This window comes from Pogona vitticeps, chromosome 3, assembly GCF_051106095.1.
Source record: "Pogona vitticeps strain Pit_001003342236 chromosome 3, PviZW2.1, whole genome shotgun sequence".
Lineage (NCBI taxonomy): Eukaryota > Metazoa > Chordata > Lepidosauria > Squamata > Agamidae > Pogona > Pogona vitticeps.
Genome location: NC_135785.1, coordinates 120,897,762 through 120,921,490, shown reverse-complemented (window position 1 = coordinate 120,921,490; position 23,729 = coordinate 120,897,762). Strand labels below are relative to the sequence as shown.

The following is a 23,729-nucleotide window of genomic DNA, read 5'->3' as shown; positions in this document are numbered from 1 at the left end:
CTTCGGATCCCATCTCCCCCTTTTGAGATATTCCTCAGGGTCTCTCTATATAAAATCCCCTTTTTCTCTAGAAATCTCACTGGGGTTTCAGGTGTTAGCTGGGCGTCTGTCACCTGTTCAAAACACTTTTGGAGAGTGGCGTCTGCCTTTTGCTCTTGGCCAAATCGGCTGTCTGTGGTTAAGGTTTCCACCACAGCTTCTGAACTCCCCTCTGCTTCCGTCTCTGGCTCATCATTACCCCCCTGAACTGTCCCCGTGGTGGCTTGTGAACGTGTAATCACTAGCACCCGTTTCACATGTTCAGCCAGGTCATTTCCCACGAGCACGGCTGCTGGCAGAGTCGATGAAATCGCTAGCCGCCAAACTCCCCTCCAGCCTTGAAAGTTCACAGGTACCTCCGCTACTGGCAGTGAGATCACCTGCCCCTCAATCCCTGCCACCTTCATGCTCTCATTTGGGATTATATATTCCCTAGGAATAATATCTGGATGGCACAGGGTCACCTGGGAACAAGTGTCCCTCAGCCCCCGATACTGATGGTCAAGTATTCCTACGTCCACCCCTGCTGTTTCAAACAACTGAGAATCTGTTCTCACGAGCAAGCAGTGCTTGACCTCAACAAGAGGACCATTTTCCTCAGCCTGATCAGCAGATGTAACTGTTCCAGATTGAGTAGCCATGGCAACAGGCTCCCTCAGTGACAAGGAGCTTTGCTCTTTCTGGACACAGTACACAGCTTTTGGCTTGGTTCCACTCAAATCCTGAGGCACAATTCCTTTTAGCTGCTTTAATTTCTCACACTCTGAGATTAGATGGCCCTTTCCCTGACAGAAATAACATTTTCTGCTATATTTTGAGTCTTTCTCATCTTGTTTTGGTTTTCCCTCCAAAATCTGAGGTCTTGGTTTCATGTCTGAGGGCTTCCCTTCACCATGGGTCCCTCCCCCTTGCTGGTTTCTTCCTGGTCCCTGAGAGTACTTGCTGTAGGTTTCTTTGGGTTTACCTATCGATTTCCCCTCACCCAAGGGCTTTCTTATTTGGGAAATAAAATCTGCGATCTCGGCTGCTTCTGCCACAGATTTCGGTTTCCTTTCCCTCACCTGGAATTTCAGTTCCCCATGCAGGACTGAATAGAACTGTTCCAGCGCTATCAAGTCTTTGAGCTGCTGAAAGGTCTCTGTCCCCTCCTGAGATAGCCATTTCTCTAGCAGCCTCACCAGTTGGGCCCCCACTTGGGTAAAAGTCTGCTCTGGTTTCTTGGTGATTGACCTGAATCTTTGCCTCAGCTGTTCCGCATTTATCCCATGTCTGGCAAACACCAGTTTTTTAAACTCTGCAAAATCTTTCATCAGTTCCTGTGGCATCTCTGCATAGACTTCTGCCAGGCTGCCACTGATTAAAGATCGCATAATGGTCATCTTCTCAGTTTCCCTTACTGAGAAGTCCACAAACGCTCTTTCCACGAGGGAAAAGAACACCTCAGGACAATCTCCCTTGTGGTACACAGGGAATTTCTTCAGGTCAGCTTTAGACAATTGGCCTCCCTCAGAATCCCTATTGTTATTATTGTTCTGATTCATCAGTTCCAATTTTCTTAACTCAAACGCCATTTTCTCTCTCTGCAATTCCAATTCAAATTGTCTTTGCCTCTCCCTTTCCCTTTCCTATTTCTCTTCCTTTTCCATTTCAAATTGCCTTTCCCTTTCCTCCCTTCTTTCTCTCTCTAATCTTTCTTCTCTTTCCAATTGCCTCATCCTCAGTTCATGCTGTTGGGCTATGAGCAGTTTCCTGAGTTCTGGGTCCTGTTCTCCCGTGCTGTCACCCTGCACTGAGCCAAATTCATCCTCAGAACCTTGGTCTACCTGGGGGTCTTTCACTTCACCCATTTCTGCCATTTGGCTTCGAGTCAAGGGCATAATCCCCCCCCAGCACAGGCTGCTTTCAAAAGTCAAGCCTCAAAATAAAGCGACCACTTTTTTTTTTCTTTTGCCTCAGAACCAGCCTTCTCTATAGATTGCTGCTGTTCTTCAGCACTAACTTGCAACAGTTGCGAGCCAGAGTCTACCCCCCTCTGCTAGGCCTCTCAGCAGGCAGGCTAGATCACTGCTACTACACAGTTTTGCCTCAGCTTTTTTCCCGCCAAAACAGGCTGCTTCAGAGCTCCCCAATCTAGTCCCCAATCTGAGGTTACACGTTCTTCTACTAGCGCACCTCCCCGTGAGGCACACCTAGAAGATTACCTACGCGCTCTCAGATTGTCCCTGACTAGACCCCCCTTGCTCTGGGCACACTTGCCAAGGCTTTGCTGGACCACTGGACAACTGGACCAGTCGTATCCCACACGCTGGACACCAATCAATGTGACAAACCCAGACCTACTGGGATATGCCACAGTTTCACTAAGCTGCCACCAACCATTCCCTATAAGAAGTCACACAGACCAGGGATGGATTTTTAACAAATAAAAGAACAAGGTTTATTAAATAACACACAGGGAAAAATAAAATGATCAGGTGAATAAGATACAGTAACGTGGCTTAGTCTCAATCATACATACACACAGTTTGGTTCACACAGAACACTTAACTTGAAGCACAGACCCTGAACCTATCAGTTCTGGCTAACCATACAGACACCTGAACCTATCAGGTTGGTACTGACTGACACACAGTAGTACCCTGTCTGACACACAGACTCCCACTCAAGCTTCTTCTCTCAGCTCTTCTCCAGCTTCTCCTTTTTCTCCACACACGCTCCACATATATATACAGTACAGCCCCTCCTCCTGATGTCCCGCCTTCCACTCCCCATAGGCTGGAACTTTCCCTCCAAACCCATGACAGACAGGTAACATCAGTGCTGTATGTAACACCAATCCTTCACAATCTCTCATCAGACATTCACCACCTCCCTCACCTGTGCCACCTCCTCATGCAGAACAACTCCAAGTACTCCACCCAGACTTACCTTTTCTGCACCTGGCAGGGTGGAGGATTCTGCCTTGTTAATGAACGTCCTCTGTCAATCAAAGAAGTCCTCCACTAGAAAGGCTTAGCTGTAGAAATGGAACAGATTCAAATTTTTCACTGAAGTTTCTTCATTGTCTTCTATCAATCCATCACTTGCTACTGTTCTACCTTTTTTGCTTCATTTCAAGTCTAGCGGCCTTTCCTTCTCTTCCTTGAGAGTTTACCTTTCTGCCATAGTTTCTTATCAGCCCCCTAACTCTCCAGCAACTGATTTCTTCAAGCATCCAACACTGAAACGTTTTCTTAAAGGTCTATCTCATGTCTACCCGCCTGCCTTCCCCGCAATGGTCACTAGCACCAGTACTGCAACAACTTACTAAAGCTCCTTTCAGACCTTTAGCTTCAACTGATTTACAGCTACTTACCTTTAAAACAGTTTTCCTCGTCGCCACCACCTCAGCTCAATGAGCTAGTGATTTAATGGCCTTACGTCATGACTATCCTTATTTACAGTTTTTACCGGACAAGGTCAAACTATCCATGGATATTTCTTTCCTCCCCAAAGTCGTATCTCAATTCCATCTCTCAGTCGTTTATCCTTCCTTCCTTCTTCCTGTCACCGTCCACAACTCAGGAAAGAATCCTCCATACTTTAGACGTAACGCAAGCCCTTCCCTTTTACATCCAACGCACCCAACCTTTCAGGCGTTCACCTCGACTTTTCATAAGTCACCAATTACCTACTAAAGGTCGCCAGGTGACATCTCAAACTATATCTAGATGGGTCGCTTCAACCATTCATCTCGCGTATCAGCTGGCACACAAACCAGTCCCAAAGGTGATTTGCCCTCACTCCACCAGAGCAGTGGCGACCTTTACGGCATTCCTACGTGGCGTACCTTTTCCAGACGTCTGCACCTCTGCCACCTGGGAACAGCTGTCCACTTTCATCCAGCATTATAGACTTGATCTCAGGCAGAAGACTGATGCGGCCTTTGGACATGCTGATCTAGCCTCTACCTTGGCATGACACCCTGCCTCCAGGTAAGATAGCTTTTTAGTCACCCAGGGTGTGATTCACAGAGGCCACGAAGAAGAACGACAGGTTACCCACCTGTAATTGTAGTTCTTCAAGTGGACCTCTGTGATTCACACATTCCACCTGTCCTCCCCACTGTCACGCCATTCTGCTTAATGTAGCGGCGGTTGACACAACTGAAAGGGGAGCCTTGGTACCAAGGTACTTATATGAGCGGGGAGGGGCCTTATTTTTTGATACCGCAGAAGCTCTAGAACTTTCCAATGAGGCTCTACAAGCGCAGATCACCCAGGGAGTGAATCACAGAAGTCCACTTGAAGAACTACAATTACAGGTGGGTAACCTGTCGTTTCAGATCAGGCTTGGCTTCTCCAATAATCTGTTTTTAAATAATCTATAACATAGATATTTAAAACAAATACTTTTTTTTCATCCTGAAGTGCCCTTTTCATGGAAAAATAATACCTCGTGATGAATCTGGAATCCCTGTCAAGGAAGAGGACAGAGTCAAGGAAGCAAAGAATGAATTTGAGAAAAGGGAAAAGCACCCAGGTTTGTTTATGTTATTAAATCTGTTGTTGTGTTTGAAATACATGCAGAGTAACTGGCAATCCAAGTGTGACTATTCTGTTTTTAAAAAATATTGAAATAAAAAGATCCCTATTGTAAAGAGAAGAGAAGCAATACAGGTACTTATTAATATCCAAATATTGATGTATTTCTGATTCTACTGTAAAATATTTATATCAAAAATAATTCTCATAAAAAGGTATTATATGAATTATTAGCCATTTCCTAAAACCAAAAGAAAATATTGCGTTACTATTGCATTGCTTAATAGAGATGGGCAAAATGTTCGAAATTTTAGCTATTTCTCAGTGTAACAGACTTGTATGGTTTATTATGTAAGACCAAATATATATATAAGTTAGCTTAATGGTATGAATACCATGATAAGACAGAAAAGTAATTCTAATTTCTTAAGACCATGAACTACAAAAGCCCTAAGACATTTGTTTTGAGTTGCAGAAAGGTTCTGAATTTTAGAATTTTCCTTTGTTGAAATCTGCATCCTCTGAAAAGAGTAATCAACTTCATTTATGGAACTAAAGTTGGGCAGGGAGCCTTACAAACCTTAAGTCACCCTGAAGAGACCAAACCCACAATCTGTACAAGGAGTACAAGTGTTTTGTACAGGTCAAGGTGGAGGGAAATACTTTGGTTAACACTACAGAAGGGTTGAATTACCACAAACCAGTCCTGTGTGTCAGTGTGATATTTTGTGAATCTCCAGTTGTATTTTTGTCTTGTGGCCAGTTAACTGGAAAGTATTTGAGCAACCCTGATGCTATTGTTTAATAATGATGAAGCCTTGCTTTTTCTTCCTTGACAATTTAAAAATATTACATCCCAGCTGTCCACAGAGTGGAGCTTCAGGCTCTTCTGAAACGACAAATCATGAGGGATTAGGCTGACCTGCTAATCTGCAGTGTTCATCCTTTTACAATAGTTCACACAGAGGAGCAAATTAAGTGCCTATTTTTTGTGTCAGCCCTGAAGAATATCTGGTTTGCCAACCCTTAGTGACTTGTTAACAAACAGGTATCAGGACAAGGTACTGAAGGCAGCCGCTGGCCAGTCAGATGTGAAATAGTATCTCTTTACTAACTGCAGTATTGATTCCACCCTACCCTTGCAAACTGTGTAATTTTCTTTTCCCTGCTGCTAAACCAGTAACAATGTATGAAGAGCTTTAGGGGCCCATCAGTGCTCAAAAAGGCTGCTCTTCCTGGCATGCTATCGATTTTTCTCAAAGGCTTTTAAATTGCTCCTTCATTTTACTCAAATGCTCATTTCATCTCTACTGAACACCAGCACTTTTTCGTTGTGTTTAAACAATTGCTCTGTTCACTGGGTTCCTAAACTGTGACGCCTTCTTATTTATTGGGAGATAAACTGTTTAGACAGTTTTTGTTAATCCTGGATTAATTGTTTCTGTGTCTGGATTGTTTTGCTCTGTATTCCTTTACTTACAGAAGAAAACAAAAACCTGTGATCCATCTTGTGCATGTGTGTGTTTTCATTTTGCTCTTCTAGGCTTGAAGGGAAGACCCATGAATTCCATTAGAGCTCTACTGCCACCCCACCCCACTTGTTGTCTGTGCAGGGCTTTAATCTTGCTCTTATTGCCATAAATGAAGCTAATAGACTAGTTCAGTTTGCCTTTTAAAGGTTCATCAACACTGTACTGTGTCTTTTCAGTGGGGAATAGCTCAATTCCACCTGCTTTGAACAGCTGAGACTTTTTTCTACTTCATATTCCAACCATAACCCTAACCTTTCATCTTTTTCATGACTAATCAAGATATTTATAGCATATGCAAAAATATTAATGAATGTTAATAGCATCCATATTTAACAAAATAAGCAACGACCATAAAAATAATTGTATTGTGTCACATTAAAGACAAAGAAATTTATTTCATTCTGAGTTTTCATGGATTACAATTTATTTGCTTAGATGGGAAAGTTGTTTGGATTTTGTTATACATGTTGAAGAATAGCTCCATGAAAACTTCCCTAGTAGTATTCATGCCTTGCCTTGTCATCAGCGCAAAATAGTTTGAAAACTGAAATGTCAGTATGAATTCATGTGCCACTACTTTAAATATGGTTTAACTTACTTTGCTAAACAGTGAGGATAATCAAGGGCAAGGCCTTGCATACACACTAGCCTTTTTTGTTAGACACAAAGCAGTGTGTCAAGAAAATGGGAAAATGAGGAATCATGGACTCTGTTGCTCTTCTAGAAAATCAGGCTTTGTAGTTGGTACCTGGAATGACCCAACCAAGAGAAGGGAGGAATGCCCACTGGTAATTAGAAGGCAGTAATACCTGTTGCTTATCACTGTGAGAACAAGCTTCAAAGCCGAGCTGAGCTCACTCCTCTGTACTGAACTCATTAGAAACATGGTTTCAGCTGAATGAAATAAGAAGTAAGTAGTTACGTCTTTGTGAAAGTTCAGAGGAACTCCATGTCTGATTGGCAGATCTTCTGGAAAAGTCTAGCACTTGGAACTTCGGGTATAAAAATGGGAACAAAAGTTACTTAATTTGGCTTAGTTATCACTCAAGAGAAAGCTATACTCATTTGCTGCCCTGCTGCAAGACACTCACTTCATTTTTGCTCTGAGACTATGCTGAAGCTATGCTAGGATATGAGCATTAGAATAGGCCAGCTAGCTTTATTATATTCTTGTGAATTTGCTCTGTAATTGCTCTTGCCTTAACTTTATGATTGCTTATTTGCTCCACAGCCTCTGACTATTTCTATAACTGTAGAAAATGGTTTTTAAGAGTTGCTGTTTTGAATTTGATTTTTTTTTAAAAAAATCACCACTTTTAATAAAAAATAATGTTTTCACAGTTGTTGAATTTTGGATTGGGATGGTTGGTGGTACTTAAAATCATGCCTTAGCACTACTGGGGGACTGTGTGTCTTGTGGGTTTATTGGTTTCATACCTTGCAGGGTTGACGTAAGAGTCAAAGTGCTTCATCTTTTGCATTTTTTGGTGACTTTCTGGAAGCACTGCTTAATCAGGTTGCAACCAAGGTGTTGGAAGGGTGCCAGGCTAGAAGATTCTCTCCCAGGCATCAGCACACCTGATCTTCCTGGAATTCACCCACACCAGCACAATTAGGGTAGTGTTAACCAATGGTTAGTGTGGGCCTTGATCTGAGGAACCTTGACACAGTACTTGAGGAAGACAGAGACTTTCCTTTAATATCTGTCTTACAATTAGATTTCTGATTTTGAACCAGGATCAGTTACTTTCTGATGTGGAAATTGTGAGGCTAAGCTCCAAATTGCCCGAACATTGTAGACAGACAAACCACAACAGCCAGTCATTTTAATAATTTAGTAAGTTTTTGTTTGATTATGACATTCTGAAAACATATGGATTTAGGAGTGAGTGCTGAAACCTTTTAATGGATTTTTTCCTTTGTCAGAATGGCAAGATCCAGAATTCATGAGGGAAGTTGAAGCATCCACAGGGGCTGATCTTGGATCTTCTCGGTATAGTGGGAAAGGAAAAGGAGGAAAAACCAAAGGAAAGAAGAAATATCCCAAGCTGGTAGATCTGAAACAACAGGCAAACACTTGTCGTTCCCGCCTGGAGAAGAAAGTTTTCAATAAGTAAGAGACTTGCTCATTTGTTTCTAATTCCTCATCTCTTGTATTAGGTTAGTTTTGATTTGCTGTGTTCCCTCTTCAGAGTGTGGTTTTCCATATATAAAAGAAAAGATTGTGTCCTTAGTCTGCAAACTGTTATCTTATTACCCTTTCCTTTTGAAAGGGCATTCTCTATTCACTTGCAATGTGCATTAGTAGGATTATAAAGCTGTTTCAGTATGTTTGGGATACTTTCAGTTTTACTCATGCACTACAAAGCATGAAAATTGTAATGTACGTATAGGCTTAGCATCCATGCTACATAAGTGGCAAACATGCTCCATAACCTAAGACATTTTGTTCACTGACACCATAACTTTCATATACACACACTTCCTCTTAGCCTCTGAGCTCCAGTGGATGGAATTGTTCTGCTAAACTGCATATTGATCAAAGTATTATTCATTTTATAATTAATAGAATTTATGAATTTCTGACAATATGGATAGAACTTGTACTTGCCCAGCATCATTTCCCTGGTTATAAGCCCTGTAGTCATCAGCTAGACTGTTGTAAATCAGCAGATTGCCTTGCCTCCCTTCCTTGCTGTGAGTGAAGGAATTTTAAACCAGAATCATCTCATATTTCCCCACAAGTATTCTTAAAATAGCTGGTTGTTGTGGGTGAGGATATTCTGTAGTAGTAGCATCATCTGGTCTTTTTTCCTCCAGATTGATTTACAACTGTTTGGAAAAGGTTTCTCTTGCTACTTAGCCAAAAGAACAAAAATATTTTTTAAAAAGAAAAAAAAAGATTATAAGAGCAGCCTTGAATGAGGCCTCCAATGTGACAGACAGTTTGAATAAGAATGTCTTGCACATTTCAAGGGGGCGGGGGTCATAGACTAGAATCAATTCTTCACATACCACCTTATAAGGTTCATTATGTGGCTTATACATTCCTGATTCAACCTATATTTCTTTTATATTGTGTTTATGGCCATGGCCAAAAAAGTTGAAAATGGCTGTTCTGCAGTGATACTTGGAGAAGATGCCTCTGGAGTCATTTACTTGGATTCCAAGATACAGAACCTTCTGGAGAAGGTCCTTCTGTCTCCCAGATATGGAAGGTTCTCCCAAGCACCTTCTGTCTCTTAAAATAAGATTTCCTGGAGAAGATGTACTTCTGATATAGAAAAGAGCAACACTCAGAACAGAGTAGCTCTATACTTTAAGCACTGTTTCAAGGATCTGAGTAGTACCTTCCTCATCTTTCTTGAAAGGGAAAAACAATTAAGAAACATTAAACCAATTTGTACAGGTCTGAATTATCCCTGATGTGCGTGAGCAGCACACATCAGAGAACCTTGCAGAAGAGTCAGTGGCAGCATCCACAAAGAGGGAAACATTTCTCCAGCTCGCCCCTGTTCATGGGAGCTAGTTTTGCATCATCTGTATTGCATTATGATCTGGACCTTTTGCCTGAATAAATTTTTATATATCTTGTACATTCATATGCATCACTGGACTTCCATCTTGTGAATTAAACATCAGTTGTTTACCAAGGTTATGTTCATTATCTAATGCTTAAAACTACATCCTTGTGACTGGTCTGCTCAGTAGTGTCAATGGACAAGGAGCTAATAATGCAGATCTAATTCATTGTATAAAGAATTTCCACATCACTACCAGCCACTGCCAAAAATGTATAGCGATAGCATGGAAGGCCCTCCCATAGGGAATGGAAAGGCAGGATTAAATTTGGAAGTTGAAAATAAAAGTCTGGTGGTCTGCATGGTTACTTGTTCCAACTCCTGCTTGGGTCAGCGGTGTTTGAAGCCATCATCTGTGTTGCAAACATTACAAATAGACCAATGTCTGACATGCTCAAGATACGTGGATGAAAGCAACTACAATTGAATCAAGAAGCAAAAAACCTTTTGTTCCAAAAAAATATATATATAAGTACTTACAATGTTGTATAACCTCAAAGGCCTGAATCAGCCAGTTCAAGGGATGTTCGTTGTTTAAAAATTGTGTTACTCTTCTTGTCTTGATGTAATGGTTGTTATGTGTAATGAAAACTCACATTGGTTTTCTTCTCCCTGCAGAACAGCACATTGTCCATGACAATCTTGTATTATCTGGTCTTATTTTGAAGAGTCAATAAGCCATAAAGTTCTAATAAGCAGGAATTTCATGTCAGCTTTAGAAAATAAATTTAAAAAGTTGTTTTTAGTTTACTGTGCTTCGTGCTAATGATTTTGAATGTGTGTTAGTGCCAGGCGTGGGAATCCAATCTGTCATATTTTAATAGGTTTCATAGTTTGCAGCACTAAACAAGATGATAACCTTGGCTTTATATAACAGCCCCAAATTACTTGAAATGTGCAGGTGATAAACCCAGGCTCCAGTCTGCCAATAAAGTTAAGTGAAATTGCACACAGATCATCAGAGTGGGATCTCATTTCATTTACAGTATCTCACAAGCCAGTGGTGCTAATGTAAAACCTACATGACATGAAAGTGCCAAGGCCACTGTGGCCGTGCTAAAGACTCACTTTTCTCCTACCAATTAAATAACATTCCAGATCCAAAACCCTGACCAAATATTTGCCATTCTTTTATAGCAGTGCTCCTGTAAACTTACTTAAAGGGGCACTTCTTTAATGTGCTAATAATCTTAATTGTTGTAAATCCTCCATTTTAAAAGCATATGAGAAATATTGCACACATACATTAAAATAGTGTGAAAGTAAAATTGTTGGGAGGTGCAAGAATAAAATGTGGCCAAGGCTCTCAAAATAATCATGACACCACTCGGACAACGTGGTGCCAAGCTTAAGCAGAATGTGGCCCCAGTAGCAGGATCTTCCTTGAAAGACTTGATTGTGAAAGGTTTAATGACTGAAGATTGTCACTTCATAAAACAAGCTTCATCTTTGGCTCGCAACTGCAACCTGTGTATGTTCAGTGTGAGAGAAACAGATGGACTGAAATAGTGGACACCTGATTTCTTGACCATGCTGCTGCCAACCGTTGTGTGGTGGTTATGCTATTTAACTATGTTCAGTTCATAAATAACTCATCCCATTTCCTTTATTTCCATGGTAGAGCAAGTAAAGCCATATCTACGTAGTTCCAGGCAAGTGGTCCAGAGCTGACTATACATCTAAATTAGAGATAAGATGCTCAGAAAGATTAAAGTCTTTGAAGAGAAAAATATGATCAGCTCTTAGCTGTAGAACATTAAGAACATGAAATACTGAAGATAATATACACAGTTCTCCCCCACCTCTATTATCCTCTCAAAAACCCTGTCAGCTTTGTGGCAGAACAGGAAAATGTCCTAGCCCAGCAGCCCAGCATTAACCACTACATTGCACTGGCCCTGTGTTACATGAAACGTAGAACATAAACTTGTCTTTGCCTTATTTCTTATTTGTAAAATAAAAGTAAGCAACTTTATTCAAATAAATATTACAGATATACCCAATATTGAAATTAGAGTGGTACTTTACCAGTAAGGTTCTTTATTAGCTATTTCTGTAAATGGAAAACAGGAGAAAAAATAAAAACTTAACCAGTATTCTAGTAAGTGCAAGTGTTTTATTTTATTGACCGAGAAACACTATATACTTCAAAAGCTTCAAGCAGCAATGGAGGATGTGTGTTTCAAAACAAAAATGTAATTGTCATAGAAATCATAAGGAAAAAGTCATAGAAAACGGAATAGTTAACACAGTGTAATATAGTAGTAGAATGAGCAGATACTCATATCTTCAGTTTTGAGAGGAGTATCTTCCCTAAAAATATGAGGGGGGAAAAGTTGAAAAATTCAGGAGGGAACAGTTTATTTCTGTGTGTTCCAAGGATAGATTTTCAGTTTTGAAACTTTGGGGAATCAACTCTCACACTCAGATGAAATATTTTCTCTTCTGGAATGTGTAAAAGGTTTTGTAAGGCAAGGTTTTCCTCAAAATTTGAGTTTTCCAATTACTCCATTTCAGGTCGGAGGAAAGAAATCCCACCGCCACCCCTCATGTTTCTTCCTCCCACTTCTCTCCAGTAATTCACACATGTTCTTACTGCGATAGCAAATGTTAAAATGGATTTGGATCTTTCATTTTGTGTGATGGTGGGAAGTGGCAACTATTGTCTCTTATCAGCACATCCCTATAAGTTGTTTCTGGAAATTATTGCATGCAGGAGATTCAGGATGTTCCTAACAAATAATTTACTACATTTGTAGGATATAATGAATGCCAGGATGGGTGTTGATCAAGCCACAACAGCTATTTTAATGCTTCTCTTTGCACCTTAGGGTTGCTGTTAACTGATTTTTAAAATCATTTTTGGTACAGTTTCATGTGTAACTTGCTTGCATTGTTATGGTTCATTCCATCATAGCATACAAACATTTCACATTCACCTAATTCCAAGACACTTACTGATGAGTAGAAGGTCATAAACAGTAGCATCTATAAGTTTATATTCCTAAGGCAATGTATAAAATTTCACCCAAGTAATTGCCTCAAATGGATGTGACTGTAAATGGTAGAAAGTGCATGATCATTATGCTGAAAGACTTCCATTTGTTTATTTCTGTTAATGAGCTCACTGCTAAATTAAAACTGTTTGTATTGCTGTAGCTAATTTAGTTAACATAATAAATTTGTTCTGCTTCATCATAAGTGCAGTGTTTGAGGCTTGATTAGTAATTAATCATGCCCACTTCATTATTTTTGCTAACAAACTCATATAGGTGTTGCAGACATTTGCATAGAGTAGTGGTTTAGTATGGTTATTATTTTCCTCTTGTCTTGCTTTTCTTACAGAGCTGCAGTGAAGCGGGTGGTGAAAGCAATGAATCAAATGGATCAAAGAAAGCATGAAAAGTTTGCAAACCAGTTTAACTATGCACTGAATTGAAGGTTATTAATGTCAAGACTGAGAAGACACTGACCAATACAGCTGTTCTTAAAGCCCTGTAGATAAAACATTTATTGGAATATATTATATTAATGTCAGTTTATATTGATGTCAATTTTAATAAATCAGTTGTGTGTGTGTGTGTTGTATATTCCAGCTGAACTCTTGAATATATATTTTTTACCTTTTTGGACTAGATTTTTCTGCCTTTAGGGCATTTATATTTATACCATGTATTAAAAGCCTATCATAGTGCAGATTTGTTCTGCCATGTGACCACTGGTGCCTTGGTAATTTGATGCCTGCTAGAGAAGGCTAGAACTCTGATAGCCATCTAAACCTGGGATGTTTGCTAGCCAACAGGCTTCTCAAGGCAAGCATTCTGTTTAAACTCATGAACTGTTTCATCTGGTAGTTAGGATTTACTGCTGTGCTTCCCAACCTTTTTCAAATTGCAGCCCCCTTTTATAATAGCCAAGTGACCTGCAGTCTGCACTGTATTTGTATAAAAAGGCATTTTAGTGGGATAAAGAAAACGCATTAAAATAGATTTTTCACAATATAATTGTAACATAATATATTAAATAATTATGTAATAATACATAATTATTGTGGGGGCTGTAAATCTGCCTCTACCAAATAAAATTTGAAAAGGAGAAAAAATATCAATATACTTTGAGTTTAAGTTACTTTTTTGGAGGTAGAAACGACCCTTCACGTGTCTTCCCCCCCAAAAAAGCTCCCTAAGTGAAGAGTCCCTCCCTCTAGAGCCCAAATAAACACAAACACCCATGGGCCTAATCCCCTCCCCAGTTCTACTGCCTCACCTTTTTTGCCCCTCTTGCCTTTCTCCTCCATGACTCAGATGGGGCCTGGAGGCATCTCCCCATCCAGGTCCACTCTCCCTTCACTGTACTGCTATCACACACCCAGAGGAGCAGGAGACTCAGGCAGAGGAAAAGGCAACACTGCCGCCACTACAGCAACATTTGTTCAATCCTGCCACCATATTGGGTGTTGGTGTTCCTCGCTTGTACCGTGCATTTGCCTCATTGAGGTGTCTTTGAACTGGGTAATGCTCAGGTCCAAAGGGCTGATCTCAGTCCTCCAAAGGTGGATGTGGAGGAGCAGAGAGAAATGAGCAAGAGCGGCTCTTTCAGAGTGGGTAGGATAATACCCATACATAAAAGGAAAATCTACCCAAAGAGTTACAGAAATAACTGAGAACTCTAGGTTGCCTCTGTGGGTCAAGAGGATTAAAATAAAACAGTATTGTGTATGCCATATTTGACATAAGAAATATAAAAATAATTGCAACCAAAAATAACCATGGCTATTCTCCAGAAAACATTTTGCAACCTCCTTGGGAATCACAGTCCGCAGGTTGGGAGACTATGATTTATAGAATGAGTGAAATACTAATTGGGAGCAGAAGAATAATTTTTTGCACCACAGGGCTCTTGTATCTATGGTTACTGAACTACATATACTATCTATTTTATATTGATTTGGTTTTGCTGGTCTTTGACCGTAATAAAGCATTCATTCATAACTGAAGTCTGAGGGACAATAATTTTCAAATGTGGGAATTAAGCCTCATTTTGGGGGGTTATAGTACAGTATGGATTGTGAATAAATGCCTGATGCAAAGAAAATAACCACATTGTTTTCCAAAATGTGAACCAAGAAGGACAGATAGTTGCTCTGTAGTATTGCAGCATAGTGCATATTGATATATGTACAGTGTTGCCTCGCTAGACGATTGCCTCGTGGCATGAAAAACCTGCAAGACAATTGGTTTTTGCGATCACTGTGGTGCCTCACAAGACTTTTTTTCTATGACTCTGCTTCTCAAGACTTTTTTTGAGAACGATGCTTCACAAGACATTTTTTTAGATTGATGCATAGGGAACCTTGTAAGATGATTTTTTTCACAAGACGATTGTGATGGACAGGTCAGTAACCACTCCTGTCCATCATAATGGAACCCTAAACTAGCAACCAATGGTTGAGCGGAAGGGGCAGAACTAAGAAAATATAAGAAGAGAATGGAAGACAGTTAAAGATCAGTTAGGGATATGAGTTAGGGAGATCAGTTAGGGACTTCAGTTAGGGATGTCAGTTTGATAGAAGCAGTTTAGGTAGTTAGGACCAGAAATGTGTTAGAGAAGAGAGGTAGAGAATAAGATAAGAAATGAATAAATACCTTGATTAAAATAATTCTTCATAAGCAAATATAAATGTTATCAAAGCACAGTTTATTGAATGAATAAAATAAGACTATCCATGATTCACTTTATATGATTTACTTATAAACACATAAATAAACATTGTTATATTGGATAACTGTGACTTAAGAGTCATTTGATAGAGTGAGGAATAAATCCTCTGATGGCAGCGAAAAGGGTTGAAAAGTAAATGTCATGCCCGAAAGTGAACCTGGCTTGTGTAGAAGAACAAACGGGAACTGGGGGTGTGTGACAACGATTTTCGCGGAACAAATTAAAATCATCTTGCAAGGCACTGTTACCATTCAATTTTAGGTTTTATTTCTCCGGCAGGGAATACAGATAAAAAAGTGCATCAATCAGACTATATGTGAGTCAATTGTTATTTTTATTAAACATATAGCTGGACTCCCGTCTTAAAAGGCAAATCGGGAGTCCCATCATTAATGGAAAAAAACATTTTATAAGATTCTTACACAAAATACAATAAGCCCAGCATCCCCTTATTGGTCTTCTGAACCCTATGTGTGCGTGTTGGGTCTCATCCTATTGGCCGTGGTAGATGTGAGAAAAATATCCAAAAGTGCATCCCAGGGTTAGTGGCTGCCATGTTTGTAAATGTATGAACCATTGTGTATTTTGAAACATGTTGCAGTCTTCTGAGTTGGCCTTGGGAATGTTTCTGTGAGCGCCAATAAAATGAAGGAGAAATTGGAAGCTTTCCAAATATTTTATAAAACCTTATATAATAGTAAAAATCCTTCCATAATAAAAATTGAAGAGTACATAAAAAATAATTTTAATAAGAAAGTCTTGGATGAGGATAAAAACATAATGGAACAGCTGATTACGGATAAAGAAATAGAGGATATTATAAATAATTTAAAGGCAGGAAAGACCCCTGGAACAGACAGATTAGGCCCAGAGTATTATAAGGTATTTAAAAAGATTCTCATACCAAAATTAAAAGAGTTATTTAATAAGATATTAAGGGGAGAAGAAATCCCACTGTCATGGAGAGAATCACTCATTGTTTTAATATTGAAACCAGATAAAAATCCTATAAATATGGAAGCATAGAGACCCATATCACTGATAAATCAGGATGCTAAGATATTTACAGCAATAATGGCAAAGAGATTGATATAGTTTTATGTGGAAATATATTGAAAATGATCAAAATGGATTCACAATAGACAGGCATATGTCAGATTTAATGAGGAGGGTACTTAACGTAATGCACCTAGCAAAAGAAAGTAATTCCAAGGCGGGAGTAATATCGTTAGACATATTCAAAGCATTTGATTCAGTGGAATGGGATTTGTTAAAGATATTAATTAATTATTTAGGGTTTGGTCCTAATTTTAATCAGATAATCCACCAACTTTATTTACAGAATATAGCCAGAGTAATAGTCAATGATGGTATAACTGAGACAATACACCTAGGCCGAGGTACAAGACAAGGTTGCCCCTTATCTCCAGTACTATTTACAATGATAATTGAATTATTGGCACAGATAATTAGAGACGATCAATCCCCCTCATGATGCACCCACCATGGGCCTGCAGGTTACCTATGAGCTTGCAAACCAGCTTCAGTGGTGGATCACTCCTACCAACTTATTCATGGGTCGCGCCTTTGCACCGCTTTTGTTGACATCACAGGTGACAACCGATGCCAGTCCTATAGGTTGGGGAGCGCACTGCGGGGACCTTCACATGTACGCAACATGGTCGCTGAGAAGAAAGGCTTCTCCACATCAACAACCTGGAGTTGCTGGCCATTTTCAAGGTGCTTTCATTGCTGGCAATGCGGTCCAGGTTACCATGGACAATACTACAGCTATGTATTATGTTGACAAACAAGGGGGCATGCTTTCACTTCCCCTCTTGCCCCTGGCCAGTTTTGGGAGTGTTGCCTGGATCACCACATCTTTCCATCGGCTGCCCACATTTCCACTCAGGACAATGCCTGGGCAGATTATCTGAGCAGACAGACTTTCCAGATGCACAAGTGGTCTCTTGTTCAGGAAGTGTTCCTCAACATCTGCAGACAATGGGGCCACCCTGTTATACGTTTGCAACAAAGGAAAACAAAAAGTGCACCAGCTACTTTTCAAGAGCAGGAATTAACCAGGGATCACTAGGAGATGCCCCCATGGTATCGTGGAGAGCTCATCTCATTTAACTGTTTCCTCTGCTACCACTCATTTTATGAACGATAGTCAAAATAAAGCAAGACTGCACCAATGTGATCCTAATTGCCCCATACTGGCAGAGGCAACCATGGTTCACAGTGCTGACAGCCATGGCATGCCAATCAATGCAGCTACCTTGTCTCCCTCACCTCCTCACTCAACACGGAGGGAAGACCTTCCATCCCGACCTTCAATCGCTACATCTTAAGGCCTGGAGAATCTTACCTCGAGGAAACCTTCTACTAACCATCTCTACGCATATAAATGGCTTGCTTTTCAAAAATTTGCGAAAGCGCATGATCTTCCAATGGCACCGACTACTCTGAGGGCCGTATTACTCTTCCTATCCTACCTGTTTGATCATCACCTGTCATTATCCACGCTGAAGGTCTACTTATCAGCTATTGTCGCACACCAACCCCAAGATTCTGAGACTGCTTTATTGTTTCAGCACCCTATGTTGAAAAGATTCCCCTGTGAGTTACCCCACCTTAATCCTCCAAGACTGTTCCCTACACCTCAGTGGTCGCTACATATGGTCATAAGGTGTCTGTCTCTCCCACCATTCAAACCACTGGCTATTGCTTGTTGTCATTTAAAGTTCTGTTTTTGGTGGCAATCACCTCTGCCCATAAGGCATCAGAGCTGGCAGCTCTCTGTGTTGACCCTTCTCACAATTCCACCCGGATAAGGTTGCACTATATCCAGACATCTCCTTCGTTCCGAAGATATCGACTGATTTTCATGTTCGGCGATCAGTGATTCTGCTCACCTTCTTTCCAAAGCCTTCCACTGGTGTTGAGAGATCAGTTCACCTTTTGGACGTGCAACATGCTATAGCTTTCACTTGGACTTCCTAAAGGAAGGACTGCTTCCTTTAGGAAGTCCGAGTGTTTGTTTGACTCGCCTCATTCACCTCACAGAGGACAGCATGTTTCTCCCCAAACCATATCAAGATGGATTGTGCAGACTATTCATCTTACCTACCCGTCTGTCTGTCACATCTCCCCTCTGTCTGTCTCTCTCTTTGAGCAGCAGCGGCATTGGGGAACTGAGGTAACCACTAGGACGGCAGACCACGTGGGCTGCGCGGGGGGGGGATCCTAGCGAATTTTTAGCTCCAGAATATTCCACAGCCTCTGCGCATGTGCAGAATTAACCATTAGTGTGAATTCACAGATGATTGCTCAAAGAACAAGAGTTACAGGTAAGTAACCTCTTTATCTGCATTGACCAATAAGAGTGCTGGAGAGGCAAAGTCACAAGATATAAGATTCTCTGCAGGAGGAGGAAGAGTTTAGATGGGAGTTTTGAGAGGGAGTAGTGGTTGAGAGTGGATGAAGTGGGATGCTCCGTTAAGAGTTAACAACATTGATTGTACCTTCATCACCTGTAACAATAAACAACTTCTATTTGGTTCTATTTAAAATGACACATTTCCTGGACCTCCTGGTGGCAGCAACACGACACGTAGCTTGTGCTCTTGCGTGGTGAAACAATCAAGGAGCAAGCAGGAATGTGACAGTTGCTTTGAAGAAAAATCCTATGAAAACCTATTCATCAAGAAAATATGTGTGAGTCACCACTTACACCAGCATTGTAAGTGGATGTATACCAGTGTACGTGCAATTGTGCAAATTAACGAGTTGCCACTCAAATTCCTCATTGGGCACCAGTCAGATTCTTCTTTGTTGGTTCCAGAAGCAATCCAGTGGTGCTTCCAGAGTGGATGAATCAGCCACCAGGGTACTGTCATTGTCAAAGATGTTCACAGTCCTCAACATTCTTTGGGAAGTTTCCTTCCATGTCCCCCCCCCACCAGTCACATGACTTGGTGCAACTGGAAGGAGATATAGGCAGGGTGTGCTAACAGAGGTACAAGCAAGTGGACCAATGGGAACCCATCGGGGTGAGCAGTCAGTCATTGTTCTGTTTCTTTCCATAATTAATTACATGGGGGCAGGTGAATCAATGGATACTGATTTGGATAGATTTGGGTGCAAGCTGCCCAGAACTCCAGAGAATTGGTGTCAAAGTGTTCCACTGGCTCAGACAGGTAACACATCAGTGCTGCGGGAGTGTCCTCCTGACAAGAAGCTGTGGCTGCCTTGATACCCAAATGCTGCTCCCAAAGATGTGGCCCAGGTGCTTGTGGGAATAAAATGGTTCTGTTACTGGTGCTGAAATAGCTTCTTCTGCATCTGCCAGGAGTGGTAGAGGTGGAAGGCTTGCTGGTGATGCTCTGGGAAGAAGAGGGAGTATCTGCTGTGTCCTAGTGCTATCATACACTTCTAGGTTTGGGCATCCTGCACTTCCTTTTACCGGAACTTTGTGTCGCTTGGTAATGCTCTCCGTAACCCCACATGGCCACACATGGGGGCCACTATGTACACCTAGCCCTGGTATAATGTTAATGCCATTATGCTAATCCTCAGCTTGCATGCCATTCATGTTATATAATGTAGGAAAGCTCCTTTCTGTGGATCTCCATCATCTAGAAATTCAATAATTTGCTACCAGAGATGCCCGATAATGGGAATCACCTGGCTTAGAAGGGTCTTTTTTCTGAAAGCACTCAAGGTCCCAGTGGCCTTATGAAAAGGCCTGTACTCCAGCACCAGTACCTGAGAAATCAGAAGTCAGCAGGCTCATTTCACTGACTTAGGCCATTTTACACCCAGCACACTGCTGCTCTCCATATGCTCGGAGTAGGTGGAGTTCCAGTTTGTTGATATCTTCTGCACCAGTAGGTGGCAGGAGGCCCAGTTCTGCTTGTTTGTTCTGCAGCAGCTTGCTGCCTTTGACACTGTGATGGGAGTGTCCTGAAATCATCCTGCAGCAATTCAGAAAATTGTTGGTGTAATTAGGGAAGGTTAGAAGTCATTTGCAGCCATCCACTGCATTTTTCAGGGGCAAGTGGAGAATGTTGCCAATGCAGAGCACGAAGATGAGTTCAGCATCATATACTTCCATCAGTATGTTTGGGATCAACACAAAAGGGTTAATACAAATGGGGGAGGCTCTTATTTTCTTTTTTGTGTTCTTTTGTTGATTTGCAAGAATTTTATTTTTCCTCCTCTCCCCTTTTCTTTAACTCCCTTTAAACCTCTGTCAAACCACCCAGGAAGTTTTTCATGCGAGGAAAAGGTGTGAATTTCAAGGTGCAAAAGAGACTGAATTGCTTGAAACCCAGAGGGAGTGCTTTGGCTCAGATTTGCCACGTTCTGCTGCTAAGTCTTGCCCTGCCAAGCAATACAAGGCCATGGGTTGAGATCTTTATCAAAACTCAGCCCTGCCTTCCTTTCATGCTTCACTTCTCTCAGTAAGGGGGAAGACATCAAGCTCTCCCTCTAAAGTTGGCACAAAAGAAGTGTAAGGATGAACCATTCATTTTCTATTCAGTTCCTCTCTCCCTGTCTTCATTCACCTCCTACAAGAGGCCATCCACCTGAGGCTGCAGTATGAGGAGCAAAGGGTTGATGCCACACTGGTCTCTGGGGCTCCAAGTGTGGCTGGTCAATTCCTCCTTGAGGGCCACCAGCTGCCCTGACACTCGAAAGTCTTGGTGTTGAGCATAAAGCAGATCCATATTGAAGGAGAAACACCCCCCACACACACACACACAAAAGGATGAAGGGTCCCTTGTCCAGCCCTCTGGGCACCAACAGCCACCTGGAGGTGAAGGCACAACAACAACTCTCAAGGCTCATTCATTGCACTGCTCCACTAGGGAAAGGCTGACACCACAGATGCCTCAAGATTTTAGGTTTCCACTTTGAGAGAGAGTGAGTACTGGCGGCATCTCTTGCAACTCTCTCCTCTCTCTCTTGCTCTTTGTCTGCATTCAGCAATGGCAGTAGTTGCAACATTAGCTCGTGGCAGCCATCTGTTTAGAAAGGGGAGCAGATACATTTAGGAAACATGGCCAAACTTTTTTGTTGGCAGGGGCAGGCTTTTAATTTGGTGGTGGCCGGTTGCTTTTTTTTCGAGTAGATTGTCTGTTTCTGTTGCCTGTTTATTTGGAGTAGTTTTTAAGGGCTTTTACTCAGTCAAAAAAAAAAAAAAAAGAATGAGGAAAAGCAAAAGAAAATAGCCCAAAAGACTTGGTTCTTTTTGCATTTAACAAAAGGAATGGTACATGAAAGACATGTGAGACATGTAATGAAAGAGGTTCCTCTACAAAAGGTAGAAACCAACACCCTGTAAGTATCTCCAACCTTCTAACCATCCAGCCAGTTCTCTAGTATCTGCTTGTAAACAGCTGTGAACATCTCTACCTCCCGAGTGTCATGGTCATCAGCCACCCTAAATTATTGTCCTTACAGATACATAGAGAGAGCCCTGGGTCTAACAGATCATAGGATTTGCTATTATCTATGGTTTCAGTATCCATGGGGAGTTTGGAACTGTTTCCCCTGTGGATACGGGAGTCCTATTGTATCAAAGTACATCAACTGTGAGTCTGCCCAGCACAGATGCTTCAACATTTTGTTCTGGAATGCCTTGTGTAGGACATAGACCATAATCCAACTCAATTATACAGTTAAGATTTTTTCATTGTCGATATTAATGTAATTCCTCTGTCGTTCATCTTCTTAATATTCAACTGCAATCCTGCTTTTGTTATTTTTTTTCAAGTCATTGTTACTTCCTGCAAGTAACCTGGTGTTATCAGCATGTCTTAAATTGTTGATTTTTCTTGCACTAATTTTCACTCCTCTTTAATCTGAATCTAATTCATTTTTTCCATATGATATGCCCTACATACAGATTGCAAAGACAGGGAGAGAAAGTGCCCCTTCATTTGGCATCTTTACTGAGGGAGGGATATTAAGGTAGAGTACACCTACATTTATTTATGTATCACCTCTCAGAGAGAAGTCTCACAAGGAGAGTTTAAACAGCTGTATTTTAAAATGCACCCTGACAAATAATGGTGGGAAATTTTGTGAAGAATTAAAAAAAAGTTGTAAGGATCTATCAGCTATCTATATCTAAAAAGAAAAAACATGTTTCCAAATCAATGAACAGAAATAATTTTCCAAGCACATTTTCCTGTTTGCCTGATGACAGAGCAGCAGCAGTAACAGGAGCAATGCAATAGCAAAATAATTCAGCCCCAGAGAGCTGTGTTTTAACTGAGGAAGTCATGACTTTTATGCTCCCCCACCCATCCACCCACTCCCAAATTACAGACATTTTGTTGTAAGGCTATGTCAATAGGCACACTGCATGTGTGGCCTTGCTGGATTGCACATGATGGAAACCAGGTGAATTGAAATATTTGTTCCATGTTTATTTACTTTTTATCCACCCTTGTCTTTTTACCATGTCACTTAAATGAGAAAAGGATTAAAGTATTACCAGCCTGTCTGAGACTTTGCTAAATATCTATCAGCTGGTGATGACCTCATGCCCAGGCTGGATCAAGTAATGTTCACACCGGTGACAACAAAGCCAAAAGTCTGGGATCTCATTACTAATCCTCTTGAGCCCATCAGCCCTTCAGTCATCATCAGCCCTTCACCTGCTGCTGCTACAAAACCACTTTTAAGGGGTATTTTATGTACCTTCTGAGCACCAACTTCTGCTAGGGAAAATAGTCTCCTTCTGTAGGTTAAGCCTTTTTTTTCTTCTTTGTAGGCAGCAGCCATGCCAGATCTGGCTTGCCAAACTTTAGTCCAAACATACCACCTCTGTTTTGTTTAGCAAATGTTGCCCCAGATCTCTGAACTATCACTTATAGGAGTCTCATGGCACAGTGATTAAACTGTGCTCACGACCCCGGGGTTCAATCCCAGGTAGCCGGCTCAAGGTTAATTCAGCCTTCTGAGGTCGGTAAAATGAGTGCTCAGCTTGCGGGGGGGGGGGCGCACAATGTGTAGCCTCCAAAATTGACTTGTAAACCGCCCAGAGAGTGCTTGAAGTGCTGTGGGGCGGTATATAAGCAGTATGCTTTGCTTTTGCTTTATACTGAGGGGATCCTTCCGGCCACATCAGAATAATTGATGTCCACCACAAGGCAGCTGCAATTACCAAAGAAAGGACACACACAAAAGGCAGTGGGGGGGAGGGGATGAAAAGGGGAGATAAGCACCCACAACCAATCACAGTCGTCAGCCACAGAGGACTGTTCCAAGTGGGAAGGAATCGAAGTCTGATCAAGGACCTGCTTTCCCAAATCTTC

General features: G+C 41.2%; 1 protein-coding gene across 1 annotated transcript in view; it reads left to right on the top strand.

The window, feature by feature from the left end:
• The window catches only part of UVSSA (UV stimulated scaffold protein A), a 69,478-nt gene extending 54,018 nt beyond the window's left edge, over nt 1–15,460 (top strand). Inside the window, exons 12-14 of the mRNA XM_020797050.3 lie at nt 4,449–4,560; nt 8,021–8,207; nt 13,021–15,460. Coding sequence (XP_020652709.3) covers nt 4,449–4,560; nt 8,021–8,207; nt 13,021–13,114 — 393 coding nt within the window. The 3' untranslated portion in view covers nt 13,115–15,460. The remainder of the gene's footprint in view (nt 1–4,448; nt 4,561–8,020; nt 8,208–13,020) is intronic.
• Nucleotides 15,461–23,729: the final 8,269 nt, after the last annotated feature.